The 15,282-nt window shown below is 45.7% G+C and overlaps 1 protein-coding gene across 1 annotated transcript in view; it reads left to right on the forward strand.

The window, feature by feature from the left end:
- LOC123030861 (CD2 associated protein) overlaps positions 1-15,282 on the forward strand; it is a 117,179-nt gene that overhangs the window by 66,376 nt on the left and 35,521 nt on the right. The window contains exons 10-12 of the mRNA XM_044445151.1: positions 792-828; positions 2,364-2,423; positions 13,412-13,556. Of these exons, the coding sequence (XP_044301086.1) occupies positions 792-828; positions 2,364-2,423; positions 13,412-13,556 (242 nt within the window). The remainder of the gene's footprint in view (positions 1-791; positions 829-2,363; positions 2,424-13,411; positions 13,557-15,282) is intronic.

The following is a 15,282-nucleotide window of genomic DNA, read 5'->3' on the forward strand; positions in this document are numbered from 1 at the left end:
TTTTAAATAAATAAAAGGGTTAAGTAAGTTATGAACAAACTGCCATAAAGCCTATTAATTTAAAAAATTACTGGGGAAATTGTTGTTACCATAGAGCGAGAGGAAATGAAAGGGAATAAAGAAAGGCCTCCAAAGCTCCACCCACCCAGAAGGGGAATCTCTCCAGCACTTCCTTGCTGCACTGGAGGCACTGGTGAGTTTGTGTGGAGAAGAGCCTAGAGATATTTCTGGATTTTCCAATTTCATGGAGGTCCCGCACCACTAACCCCCATGAATGTGGAAGGCCAACTATAGTGATCTGACTTACATACAGATTTGACTTAAAGAGAAATTCCTGTTTTCTCAGGAAAGGAACTTGTTCATAACCCAGGGGCTGCTTGTACTGTCTTTAATTTCCAGTGTTAGAGCTGCAGCATTAACTATATTTTCATATTGTCCCAAATTACCCCTATATTGGCAAAGTGGGGATGCAAAGCAATTTGCTTGCTTATGCAGAGTAGGATGATTGTGAGTGAGGGATAGTTGGTGGAGGAAGGAGAGAGGAGGTGGATTACTTGGCCCTTATTCCTTCCCTTCCCTCTCCTCATTCTCACCAATCAGTAAAGTCAGCTTTAAAGTATAGTCCAGAACTCCAGGTCTACATTCATACTCCTAGTGCCAGTAATCTACAGGGTGAAGTTGATGGTTCTGCTTGAAGAGAAGTCTACAAAATCTTATTCAGCATAAATTTCTGCATTATACTGTGAAATGATAGCATTTTCTTAGCTATGGGTATTTTATTCTCTTTGCAGAAGCCAAAGAAACCGCCACCTCCTGCAAAAGGTCCAGGTATGTAAGAGGCCAGGTGTGGCCTGGAGCTTGTTTATGTGTTGTGGGCAAACCCTCCAAGGTATATTTCTCTTGGAGATTGAGATTTTTGTTAAGATTCTGCTATTTGGTTTATAATGTTACTAAAAGTAGTTTACAACACAGTTAAAACATAAGCAGACGCAGTTAAACAGTATTAAACATCAGTGGTGAAGTGTTGCTGCAGCTGAGATCTGTGCAGAACCGATTGACTGACTGATTGATGATGCCCAATGGCTGAGGCTCTCTGGACAGTTAGCAAAAGTAAAAAAACAAAACAAAACAAAACATAAACATAAACCAACAATAGCAATTGCACTTGAATCAGGAAATAAGCATAGCAGCAGTACAGAATAAAATGCAATTTAAAAAATAAAGTGTAAGAGTTAACTGTTAAAATCTGGAAGAATAAAATAATACACCAATTTGGTACACCTTGCAGTGAAAAGAGTACAAGTCCCAGGTGAGTTCATTAATCTGTTGGTGATGACAGGTTTGTTGCCCCAGCTGTGGGCAGTAGGTTTCTTGGGATACCCAAAAAGAGAGATGCCAATTCCAGGTTTACTAAGAAGGGGATTATTTATTATTGCAATAATATCCAAAGCTAGCTAGACTTCCATGGCATTTAGCAGCAAGCCTCTTACACTGCGCAGCAAGGACCCCATCAGGAAGGATTCCAATCAGCTGGATTCATGTAGAGTCAGCAGAATCAAAGGAAGTGGCTGGCTTATATAGATTACAGACTCATGGTATTGTGACGCATGTGTACAGCATTCTGTACAATTAAAAGATATGATTACTGGAATAGTTTTGATACTACTATTTACACAGGTGCTAATAAATAATGAAGTACTGTGAGCTAGTAAGGAGTATTCCTAATGGGATGGCCAAGGTTCCCTCTGCCTAAACATCTAAGCAGGGGCTCCTGGCTGCCTCTTGCCTGCAGAAGCAATGGCTGATAAGGAATGTTAGAAGTGCAGTGTGTGTGCCTTTTGGGCCACCAGCTTATCATAAAACTACTCCTTAGTTTTATGAAAGTACGGGAACCCTAAACTAAAGCATTGCAGTGCAATGTAAGCGACTAGACTTTTACGCCAAGTGAAGCAAGCATTTTAGAGAGCTAGAAACCCAGGCCTGTCTTTTTAAGGGTCAGGCCTGCTACAACAGGGAGAAAGAATAATCTCTAACAGTGCATGAAATACTTTTGCTTGGCATTCTAAATGCTAAGTACATAGTCCTGTCCTAATGTAAAGCTGTGATTTTGTAGTAATTATACATAACTAGATTAATGTTTTACATGGTGGCTATGCTATAGAATTATCTTTCTTAATAAAGATTCTGAATTTCCCACACAGTGCAGAATACTTCTACTTTTCAGAGTGTGTCTGTGTTGTGTTGTCTGACATGTAGGACAGATTTGGCAATATATATTGTAAGAATAGCTAATGCTTATTACAATTCTCCTTTCCTCCAAAGAGCAATGCAATCCATAAGTTAATTACTGGTTTTACTTTCAGGTTCAAAACCAGAGCTTTCGTCTCTGGAGAAGTTTCCTATTCCTAAGAATGAAGAAAAGGGTAAGACCAATGTTATGCCTCACAACATTCAGAATATAAGTGCCCACAACTAAGTTTTAAAATAAAAACAGTGATTAGAAATAAGTTAAACAAGAAGGACCTGTTTTATATCAGTTTTACAGTTTTAAAACCAATAATCTTAAGGCAAATTCTGAATGCTTGAGTTTAGTAATACCAGGGCTCTTGATCATGCCAGATGACTTAAAGTGTTCAAGAAAGGAACTAGCCAGCTTGCTAAATGTCAGAAATGTTTTCATTGACAAGGAAGACACATATGACATACCTGTTTCTGGAGCCTGAAGTCCATTTCACCATGAAGACTGGAACTTAGAGGTACCTGGGAACTGTGTGGGTTCTCTGGTCACCAACTAAGCTTCATTCCAAACATTCCTAATTATCTTCCCAGATGCGGCCTCTTGTGTCATCCAGATCTGGGCAGCATCGTTTGTTGGAGTGGGGAAATGATCCTCAAACAACTCACAAATGCCCATAGGTTACTTGTTGCATCCCACAAACCTGTTCTCTGGCTTGTGCTTGCTCAGCAGACCAAACCTGGGAGGGGAGCATGTTGTGTCTGTATGAACTGTTGTGCACATCCATCACAATTTAAATGAGCCTTGTTTAAGCAGTAATGCTTGTGTGTGTTGTGCATGCTAGGCCACCTTAGTATGGAGCACATGCACAACAGTGTGGACCAGATCACAAAGACACGACATGTTAAATGAACAGAGTATAATGGCTTAGGTGAAGATTGTTAATTTTCCACTTCAAATACTGTATGCAGGAAGATTTGCTTTGCCTCCCTGCTCCCTCCTATAGCTTGGAACTTCACAGAAAAGCACTTCTTGCAATACTTGTAGGATGATTTTTGTATGCAATCAAACTGTCTGCACTGAGTGAGCACTGAGTGAAGGAAGGTGGCTTTGCTTGTAAGTTCTTTTGTTGCTATGGACCATGCCATTTGTATCACAAGTTGGCAACAATTCTGTTGGACTGGAGGGTCATGACACTTGGTCATATCACTGGCCGCAGCATCCCCTTCTTGCATCCTTCCTCACCTATACAAGGACTATCAAGGAAAGTGGGCATCATGGAGAAAGGTTGCTGCATGGAGGGACTCCTCTGAGACACATGTACCCATCTCATGCACTTTTAAAAAGTGTCATGCCCCGTTGGCTGCAGTCTCATGACCACCAGATTCTGCACTACCGGAAAAAAAACACTTCATATTATCGAACCTGCCACAGAATGCTCCCATTCCACTTCAGTGGAATGTTTGACAAAGAGAGCCAATGGCATGTCTGCTGCTTGGGGAACCCATTGAGATTAGCCCTACAAGTTAGCATTTCTGTTACTAGAAGCAGCAGATTCACATATTCCTCTAGTAAAAGCACCTCTGCTGAGTTTCAGCCAGTGCAGAGAAACTCAGTGATTGCTAGGCATCAGTGGCTCCTCTCACATACAAGATGTAGTGCATACCATTTGTTGAAGTAGTCAGAGGTTCCTTTCAGCACTGACCTCCCTGGGGGTGTTGCTCTGAAATTTGCAGGTCCAGTCATTCTCCCAGGGGAATTTATTTCAAAATAGAGTTGCTGGCTACTAACTGGGGCTGATTGATGCGACCATGTGACAACAGTTCTTCCTTAGCTTCACTGGCTTCTCAATTTTTTTCAGGTCCAAAATGTTGGTGTCAGCTAATGATGGGCAAACATATCCCAGAGCAAATTGTAATTTGCTGATCAGTTTATTACTCCTAGTATCCAGTCTTGGCTAACCTTTCTCCGTTATTCTGAGATCACATTTTATACAAACAGCTACTGAAGCATCAGTCTTCTCCCGGCCCAGGTGGCCTCACTCTCCTCCTGACCTCTGCTCCCTTGAAATGTTGCATGTGCACACACAGCTGCACAGGTTTCTTCACTGGGAAAACCCATGCCAGATATTATTTATGCAGGTCTTCCCTGTGATGTGCATCCTATGTAGCTGTAACATGTTCTATGGTTTGTTCTTTATTAGTTACATGCACCATTTTGAAATTGGCAGATGTACTTTTTCCGTAATCATATATTAATGAATAAATGTGACCTTACACCCTCATGTGTAGTCCAGAAAGTGCTGCCAGGCTGAAAGCCTGTCATTGAGAAGATCTGCGCTAGTATGGGATGGAGTTGCTGGACATGATTGGAAATAGTGGCCACAGTTCTGACAGATTTAATACACATTTAAGGGAAAGATTGCTAAAGAGATCCAATGCGGTCCAATGTGAACTTCAAAAGAAGAAGCCTTTAAAATGAATGCACCAGTAAAAAAAGAATTTGAATGGGGAAGTCCAGAGAATTAAATCCCTTCAAAGTGTTTCTAGAATACTCAAAAACACATAAGAGAAGCTCAGATAGTGATTGGCTTTGCATGACATGACAGACAAGCAATAATAGAAAAGAATAGTTATGTGTCATACTGTCTGAACCCACTTGTGACAATTGACCATTGTGACTTACCATGGTCGTCAGTCACAATATTGCTAACAACATCAAGGCTAAAAAACTTAGAAAATCTTTAAATATGTCAGAAGGAAGAAAGCAACTGAAGAGATAGTTGGACCATTGGATGATAATGTAATTAAGGAAGTACTAGAGAAGGTTAAGGAGATTTCAGAGATGCTGAATAAATTCTTTTTATCTGTCTTCAAAGGATGCAGGACAGATACCTGTACGTCAACTGATGTTTACAGGAAGGGAGTCTGAGGAATTAGGGCCAATTGTGGTGATAAATGATGAAATTCTCAACCTTACTGTCATTCTGAAAGTTCGTAAATCAAGCCCAGATGGTTTCCATCCTAAAGCTCTTTAAGAGTTCAAATATGAAAATGCTGACCTTCTAACAAAAATATATAACATGCCCTAAGAGCAGTGTCTGTAGCAGAGAATGGCCAGTGAAACACCAATTTTTAAAAAGGGATCCTGGGAAAATTTAGGAAATTACAGGCCAGTTAGATTAATATCTGTTCTGTGTAAAGTGAAAATGTTATTAAAGTTAGAATCAGTAAGTATATTGAGGGAGAAGCTCTGCCTAAAAAGAATCATTCTGGCTTCTGCAAAGGCAAGTCTTGTCTCAGTAACCTGCTAGCATTCTTTCAGATTGTTAATAAACACATGGACGGGAGTAATAGGTTAGATATTAATTACTTGGACTTTTTTTTCCTGATTTATATCCTGCTTTTTTCCTACAAAGGGCTCAAGGCAGTTTACATCATTCTCCTCCTCCATCTTATCCCCACAACAACAACCCTGTGAGGTAGGTTGGGCTGAGAGTCTGTAACTGGCCCAAAGTCACCCAGTTGGCTCCATGGCCGAGCGGGGATTCGAACCCGGATCGCCTGAGTCCCCATTTCATGCTCTTAACCACTACGCCACACTGGCTCTTTCAAAAGCCTTTTGACAGAACTCAGCAAAGACTCCTGAGCAAACGTAACAGCCACGGAATAAGAGAGGAGGTCCTCTTATGCATCAGTAACTGGTTAAAGAACAGAGGAATAGGCATAAATAGTAATTTCTCCCAATGGAGGGGTGTAACCAGTGGGATCCCAGAGGGTTCTGTATTAGGAACTATGCCTTTCAGTCTATTCATAAATGATTTGGAATGAGGAGAGAGTATTGAAGTGGACAAGTTTGTTTATGAAACAAACTAGAGTGGTTAAAACAAAAAGGAATTCTGAGGTCTTCCAGAGAGATCTCTCCAAACTGAGAGAAAGGCATCAAAATGGCAAATGTGGTTCGGTGTAAGCAAGTGTGAAGTAATGGAGGTTGGGGCAAAAACTCCCTTCTTAAAATACAATCAGATGGGATTTCAGCTAGCAGTGACCAAGGAAAGGACCTTGGGGTTTTTGTTGATGAAAATGTCAACCCATTTTCAGTGCTGTAAAACCAGAAAACTATGTTAGGCATAATTAGAACAGGAATTGGAAATAAAACTGTTAGGATCTTGCTAGCCTTATAGAAATCTTTTGTTTGACCACACTTAGAATACTCTGTAAGTTCTTCGTCGTGGCCTCTGTGCATCACATGGGTGCTGCGCCTGCGCAGTGCCTGTGGCTGGAAGATTGAAAGCTAACAGTTTTTGGCGGGAAACTCCCCTCCCCTCCCCCTCAACAGTATATATAGAGCGGAGTGTCCGCCATTTTACTCAGTCTTTGCGACCGCTGTTCGCCATGCCTCGTGCCACTATCGCTCTCACCTAGACTTTCAATTACTTTCCTAGTTGTTCTTGTTCATTCTTCTCTTATTCCAAGTTCATATATCCCAAGTTCTCTAGTTTTTTCTCCTTTTGATACTATCTCTCTTGTTCTAAAACAAAAACAAAAAACCCAAAATATTATCTTCTCCTGCTGCACTATCCTCTTCCTTTCTTTTTCGCAATGGCACAGTGGGCAGCCTTCCGCAAATGTGTGAAGTGCGGCTCCAAAATGTCACCGGCGGACCCACACGACCTGTGCCTCCTCTGCTTAGGCAAGGGGCACAGGACAGATAAATGTGGGCACTGTTTGGCCTTTACAAAGCAGGCCAGGAAGAACAGGGAAAATCGCCTGAGGAAGCTACTTTGGGACCAAGCTCTCTTGCAATCAGACCAGCTGGTTGCGAAGTCTGCTTCTGCCTTGGCCCTTGCCCGATGTCCGGCTCCTGCTTCGGCCACGCCCTTGCGCCGCCCTGCTCCTGCCTCTGCCTCAACCACGGCGCCTTCGCGCCATTCAGATGAAGGCATGCCGACTATGGCTCAACAGCCTGCTTCGCCTCCCAAGAAACAACGGGAGAAGTGCAAGCATACTGGTTCCGAAAAGCCCTCTGGTCACAGGAAGGACAAACCGGATAAACCAGCTCGAAAGGCTAAAAAGCCTGAGCGTGACAAGCCCCGTAACTCGGGTTCGTCGGCAATCGTGGTACCGACACCATCGGGTCCAACGCTCCAAGTTGCCATGCGGGTCACCCCTCCGGGTGCCCCTCACCGCGTAGTCAGGGCAGAGAGTGAATCTCCTCAACAACCGAAGGCTCCACCTCATGAATCCATCTCGGACGGAGAAATTCGCGATTCCCCGCCAAAGGCTAGGTTGTCTGCACCTATGCTGCCAACCGGAATTGACACTGAGACAGCCATGTCTCCTCCAAGGAAGTGAAGCCGTTTAGCAGAGCACTGTTCTGACAGCTGGGATCTCCGATAGCCATACTATTCGAGATGGGGAGATTATCACTCCTTCAGATATTATCCAGCCCAGGATCGTCCATCCTCATCGGTTCCGAGGGACGCTCCTGCACAAGAACCGAGGGGTCAGAGCCCATCTTTGTCACCAGGAGATTCCTTGTCGGGCAGCCGAGGGCATTACCAAATCGACTCGGATGACTCCGAAGCTGATTCTACCTCCCCCGACGTGGCTGTTACTTCACAGGGCCCAGGATCACCTGAGGAGCCCCACATCTCCTTTGCGGAGTTGATGTCTAGGCTTGTTCAGTCGCTGGAGATCGAGACACAACAACAGCCCAGTCCCAGCACCGACAAGTTCTATGACGTGGTCAGGGGTGAACAATCAGCCACCATCGCCTTACCATTAATAACAACTCTACGCCAGGCAGTGGTCCAGCCCTGGGACCTGCCTGCCCATCCTCAACCAACCTCCAGACAGTATGAAGCCATGTACCGAGTTCATGAGCAGGACATTCCTTTTCTTCCTCGACACCCGAAACCGAACTCGGTCATGGTGGAGTCCTCTCAGGGTAGAGAATCTAGAGGTCATATGACACCGCGCAACAAGGAAGGGAGGAAGATCAACTCTCTCGCATGCCGAGTCTATGCAGCCTTTGGGCTTGGCCTGCACATCTCAAAATATGAGGCAACCCTGGTGCGCCTCGATGACATCATCTCTGCCCTGCCTGACAACCAAGGGGAACTTGCGAAGGTCTTCATAAAAGAGGCAATGCAGGTTGCTATTCAGCAACTCTCCACTGCTAGGCATCATGTTGATTTCGACTCCAGGGCCCTGGTTGGTGCCATCTCCCTTCAGAGACATGCTTGGTTAAGAAGCTGCAATTTTCTGGAGGAGAGGAAAAGAAGAATTGAAGAGATGCCCTTCGACGGGTCGGACCTGTTCAACTCAAGAACGGACCACAAGCTGAAGTCCATACATGAATCGAGGAAGACAGCTTGTCGTATGGAAGTCCAGCCACAACAACGACGTAAGTGGTCATGGTCCCGCCCATTGTACCGACAGCAGTACCAGCCCAGGCAGCAGTATCACCAACGGCAACAGTGCTGTAAACAACAGCCCCAGCAGCGCTTCCAGCAAGGCCATCGCCTGTTTGATGTTGATAAACGTCAACGTTGACATGTTTGGTGAACCATTCCTCTCCTCCAACTCCCACCTTTCCCCTCTCATTTGGGGACTGGCTGCAAAGCCAACTCCCCATTTGGGAGTCCATCACATCTGATCGGTGGGTGTTATTCATCATACAGTACTGATACTGGGTAGAATTCGATATCGTTCCTCCATCGAGCCCGATTCGGTTTACACCATGCTCGCCGGTATTACTGGATGAAGTTCACCAGCTTCTTCATAAAGGAGCGATCCGTCAGCAATCTCACTCTTGAGGGGCTTCACGGATTCTATTCGAGATATTTTACAGTCCCTAAGCGGGATGGTGGTATTTGCCCAATATTGGATCTACGAGAAATTAATAAGTTTATTAAACCGAAGAAATTTAGAATGACCACCCTTCAAAATATCCTGCTGCTACTGAGGAAAGAGGATTGGTTCGCCTCACTGGACTTGAGGGATGCCTACTTTCACATTTCCATCCATCCTTGCCACAGGCCTCTCCTCTGTTTTACTGTTGCCTCGGACATATTTGAATTCAACGTACTTCCCTTTGGCCTGGCTACTGCTCCAAGGGTCTTTATGAAATGTTTGGCCCCGGTCTGCGCACATCTTTGGATTCAAGGTGTCCAGGTGTACCCTTATTTGGATGACTGGTTGTTAGTTTCCCAGACTAGGGAAGGTCTTTTGTCGTTTATCCAAATGACTTGTGCCCTACTGAATGACCTGGGACTTTATTAACCACGAGAAATCCTCTCTTGTTCCTGCGCAGGTGATCAACTTGATTGGGGCCCAACTGGATTCCAAGCTAGCAAGGGCATTCCTACCTCGGGACTGACAACACAACCTCTCCTCTTTGATTCATCGAATCCAAAGACAAGGCACCGTTCCTGCTCTCTCTATTCAAAGACTCTTGGGACATATGGCCGCCTCTGTTGCCATTGTCCCATACTCCAGGCTTCTACTTCGTCCTCTCCAACTTCACTTCAACAAGATGTTTCACCCACAGCGAGGTGTACCTACCACGCTTATTTGACTCCCACGTTCTGTTCTGCATTCCCTGATATGGTGGACAGTTCCAGCCAATTTGAGCACGGGTTCTGTTCCAACCTCCGCAACCTACTATCACTATTTGCACCGACGCATTGCTGATCGGTTGGGGAGCTCTGTGTTCGAATCTTTGAAGGCAAGTAGCTTGGGACCAACGGGAAGTGAGGAAGCATATAAGTCAGTCACCTTGGCGCAGCTATCGATGCAAATCTGGGACTGGTGTATCACGAGGGAAATAACCCTTCTAGCTGTCCATCTAGCCTGTACAGACAACGTGGACGTAGATGTCTACATCCCACGAATGGGAACTCGATCGACAAATCTGAGCCCAGCTTTTTCTTCGTTGGGGACATCCAGATATAGACTTGTTTGCCACCCATCAGAACAGGGTATGCAAGAACTTTTGCTCCAGAGTGGGTATTGGACCGGAATCAATAGGGGATGCATTTATGATCTCATGGAACAAGATCAAATTTTACGCTTATCCCCCATTCCCACTCATAACGAAAGTGGTCTCGAAAGTTGTTCACAACAAGGCCACAGGAGTGCTGATAACCCCATGGTGGTTCCACACTCTTCTCTGCGTATCTCACAATACTTTTCAGGATCTTCCTTCCGTCCTGTATTTGATAACGCAACAAGAAGGGACTGTGTGCCATCCGGACGTATCAACGTTGAATCTTACAGCCTGGTGAATCCGATGAACATCGATTCCAACTTAGTATCGACACCATCTTGACTTTCTGGGAATCACACTGACGGGACTGACATCCGGTCTGCTTTCTCGGGTCCGATGGACTCATCTTCGACATCAGTAGTTCTCCATCCAGATATTCAAAGGATTCTTGAGTCTGCGCTACGACCATCCACGCGAAGATCTTATGCAGTGAAGTGGCGTCGGTTCTCGTCCTTTGCCAAATCTCACTCATTCGCTCAGAATACTGCATCCTTAGAGGATATCCTTCGATTTCTACTTGAACTTCACCATTCGGGACTTAAGCCATCATCTATAATAGTTTATGCGGCTGCCATTTCCTACTACCGTGGGGAAATACAAGGGTCATCGATTTTCTCGCAACCACTCATTAAAGGATTTCTTAAAGGACTTCAGAATCTCCTTCCATTCGACCAGTCATGACCACTTGAAGTCTCTCGGTGGTGCTTCAGGCTCTTACCAGAGATGCATTTGAACCTCTGGCAACTATAGACTTATGCCTTGTTTCATGGAAGACAGCCTTTCTTGTTGTGATCACTACAGCTCAAAGAGCCAGTGAGCTGTGTGCCCTTAGAGTGGACCCTCCTTATTTGAATTTTCATAAGGAGAAGGTTGTTCTTCATATGGATCCATCATTCCTGCCTAAAGTTGCTATGCCGTTCCATTTGAATCAGGAGATTGTATTGCCAGCTTTCTTCCCATCTCACATACTCTTGATGTGAGACAATGTTTAGCTTTCTATAGATCACGGACTGAATCTGTTCGACACTCCAATAGACTCTTTGTTAAATATTCGGAACGAGATAGGGGCTCTCCTTTTACAGCTCAAAGGCTGTCTAAGTGGATAGTTCAGACTATTTTACTGGCATATCAGCTTGCCAGCATAGACTTACCTGTTGTTCCGAAAGGTCATTCCGCAAGAGCAGTGGCTGCTGCTTCTTCCTTTCCTGTGGGAATTCCTATTCAAGATGTCTGTAAGGCTGCAACCTGGGCTGCTCCATGCACTTTCGCAAGACATTACCAGCTGGATGTATGTGCCAGACAAGACGGCTCTTTCGGTAGAGCTGTTCTTTCCACTATTCTTCGGTGACGACACCTTTCTCCTCTGTATTTGGTAAGCTTGTTAGTCACCCATATGTGTGATGCACAGAGGCCACGACGAAGAAAAGCAGGTTGCTTACCTATAACTGATGTTCTTCCAGTGGCCATCTGTGCATTCACACAACCCACCCGCCAGCCCTGCTTGGTGTTGGTGAGTGGACTTCCTCATCGGTACCATATCTTGATATTTTACGGTACCGATGATTCTTACTGTGATGTATTTCTCTCCCACGGGGGGGCGAACATCCGGTCTTCAAAGACTGAGTAAAATGGTGGACACTCCGCTCTATATATACTGTTGATGGGGAGGGGAGGGGAGTTTCCTGCCAAAAACCATTAGCTTTCAATCTTTGGCCATCGGCACTGTGCAGGCGCAGCACCCATATGTGTGAATGCACAGATGGCCACTTGAAGAACATCAGTTACAGGTAAGCAACCTGCTTTTCTAGATCCAAACTTGAAAAAGGACATTATTGAGTTAGAAAAAGAGCCATTGTGGTAGAGTAAAGAGTACAGGACTAGGACCCAGAAGATTTGGATTCTAATCCCTGCTCAACCATGGAACTCAGTGGGCAATACTGAGCCAGTCAGACTCTCAGCCCAATGTACCTCACAGGGCTGTTGTTCTGAGGATAAGATTGAGAGGAGGAGAATTATGTATGCTGCTCTGAATGCTTTGCTAGGAAAAAATGATGGGATATAAGAAATAGCGCAGAAGGGGAGAACTAAAATGATCAAGGGGTTAAAGCAACTCCCATGTGAGGAACTATTACAGCTGCTGAGATTGTTCAGCTTTTAAAAAAGGCAAGAGACATGATAGAGGTGTTCAAAATCATGCATGGTGTGCAGAAGGTGGAGAGGGAGACATTTTTTCCCTCTCCAGGGGCATTCAATGAAGCTGATTGGTGGGAGCTGCAGGCAGATAAAAGAAAGCAGTTCTCCACACAGTGCAGAGTGAAACTGTGGGATTCACTTCCATCAGAAGTCGTGATTGCCACCTGTCTGGACGGCTTTAAAAGTGTATTGGACAAATTTGTGGATGAAAAGGGTATTAGTGGCTAGGAGTCCTGGTGACTGTACACCACCTGGTATAAGAGTTTGCCTTCATATGCCAGTTTTTGCAGAGTTTGGCAGAATTTATGCAGCAGCACTTTCTGCTGCACTCCTATCCTGCTTGTGGGGGAGGTCCCACAAGCAGCTGGTTTGCTACCATCCAGACCATGGGTCCTCAAACCCAGACCATGGGTATGGCCCGGGGGCCGGATCTGACCTGCCATGCCCATTTGGACCACCCCACGTGCGCCTGCGCCTACATGCGCACCCGCTGCCTCCCACCTTGCTCTGTGTGCGGGGGGCAGCGGTATACTTGAAGAAAACGATCTCCAAGCAAGCAAGCCGCTGCCTCGTGCACCTGCCTTGTGGCGCATGCCCGCCCCACCCGCGCCTCCCCTCCCCTCCCCTCGCAGGGCGCGCCTGCCCTCACCCCACCTTGCCTCGCTGGGTGCCCTGTCCCCACCTCAGCATGTGCACCCACATGCGCCGCCCCCACGCCAGCCTGCACACACCGCCAGCACCACGCCCAGCACCAACAGCTTTTAACTGACCTCCTGGTGGGAAAGTTTGAGGACCCCTGATCCAGACTGAATGCTGACTACGTGCACCATTAAGCTGATCCTTCATAACTTTTTTCCTTTTAATTGTAGTTTTAAGAACTCTTACTCAGTCATCCAAATAATATAAATACTTCTGTGTTTTATTTCTCAGATGACAAAGCAGTGTTGGATCAGAAGACTTCTAAGCCAGTGGCCCCTCAAGTACCACCCAAAAAACCTGTCCCACCAAACAAGGCTAATAGCATATTGAGAGCTGGAAATTTGCATCCGAAATGGCCAGATAAACCAGTACCTAAGCAAGTATTTATTTTTCTTATGTGTTACACTGTTGGGTTCCTTTCCTACAGTCTGCACATTACAACACCATAAGGCTGCTAAGTTTGCACATGGAACCCTTTCATGTGCAAGCAGGGTTCTGTTAGCTAAGGTACAGAGTTTATAATTGTTCATACTTTTATGTGTATCAGTAGACTACAGCCCTGTTCACGCTTTACAAATCTGCATCTCCAGACCATGGTTTTGAAGTTTGAGAGTGTGTTGCAGATTCTCAGTCTTACTCTTTATCTTTCACAGCTGGCTGCCTGCTCTCCTAGGAATAGGAGGGTATGACCTGGTGGGGATCACTAAAACTTGGTGGGATGAAAGGCAAATCTGGAATGTAAAAATGGAGGGGTATCACCTTTTTAGAAAGGACAGGAAGGGAAAGAGGGATGGGGGAGTGACTTTATATGTCAGGGAAGGGATAGGATGCAGTGAGATAGAATGCAGCACAGAGGGGGATTCGGTAGAGGCAGTGTGGGTGAAACTTAGGGGTTTTGACAGGGAAAGGGACCAGACAGTGGGGGGCTGTTATCGCCCTCCAGGTCAACTTGAGACCCTGGATGATGTCCTGACAGACCAGATTCTAAGGATATCTTGGGGGAGAGACACAGTAATTATGGGAGATTTCAACCTCCCGGATATTAGTTGGGAGAATCACTCAGCAGTGACAGTCTGGTCACATCACTTCATAGAAGCTATAGAGGGAGGGTTTTTTGCACAGAGGGTCCGAGAAGCGATGACGGGGGGAGGGGGGAACATCCTTGACTTGGTCTTGACCAATACAGAGGAGCTGATAGATGAAGTACAGATTAGGGGCGCTCTGGATGCGAGTGATCACTCCATCCCTTGCTTTGAAATCGGGAATGGGGACGTGCCGCAAGTCGAGCACTAGAAGCTGGGACTTCAAGAGGGCCAACTTTGGCCTACTTAAGGCCAGACCGGGGAAAGTCTCGTGGGATAGGTTACTGGAAGGCAAGGGAGTTGAGGAGGGGTGGATGGCACTCAAAAGGGAGGTTTTGGAGGCGCAAGCCTTGACAATACCTCTAGTTAGTAAGGTGGGGAGACGAAGGAGAGTGCCGCCATGGATGCGAAAGGAGGTGGTTAGAGGGATTAGATGCAAGAGGAACCTCCGTAGGAAATGGGTACTGGGGCAAATAGACAAAAGGGTATACCGGGGGGAGGAGGCCCCTTGCAGAAGGATTCTTTGCATGGCTAAGGTTGATTACGAGCTGAGACTTCCAAAGAATATCAAGAGCAACAAAAAGGACTTTTATCAGCATGTAAATAGCAAGAGGAAGGGAAGATAAGTAGGGGGACCACTAAATAAGGAGGAAGGAGATCCAGTAGAACAGGATGAGGGAACAGGCACAGATGCTAAATGACTATTTTGCCTCTGTGTTCTCCCCAAAGCAGGATGGGGAAGATTTGCATAGGAGATTAGATGAGGCTGGGGAGTTAGGGGCACAGATTAGAGTCACCGCCCTAGAAGTCAAGGAGCTCCTCAGGGCATTGGACATTACAAAGGCGCCAGGCCCTGACAGGTTACACCCAAGAGTACTTAGAGAGTTGGCAGGGGTTCTCTCACGCCTGCTGGCCTCCATTTTTGAGGCCTTGTGGAGAATGGGTGAAGTTAAAGAGGACTGGAGGGTGGCATCAATGGTCCCAATTTTGAAAAAGGGTAGTAGAAGGGACATAGGGAAT

Source organism: Varanus komodoensis, unplaced genomic scaffold, assembly GCF_004798865.1.
Source record: "Varanus komodoensis strain SLA01 unplaced genomic scaffold, ASM479886v1 scaffold47, whole genome shotgun sequence".
Classification (NCBI taxonomy): Eukaryota; Metazoa; Chordata; class Lepidosauria; order Squamata; family Varanidae; genus Varanus; species Varanus komodoensis.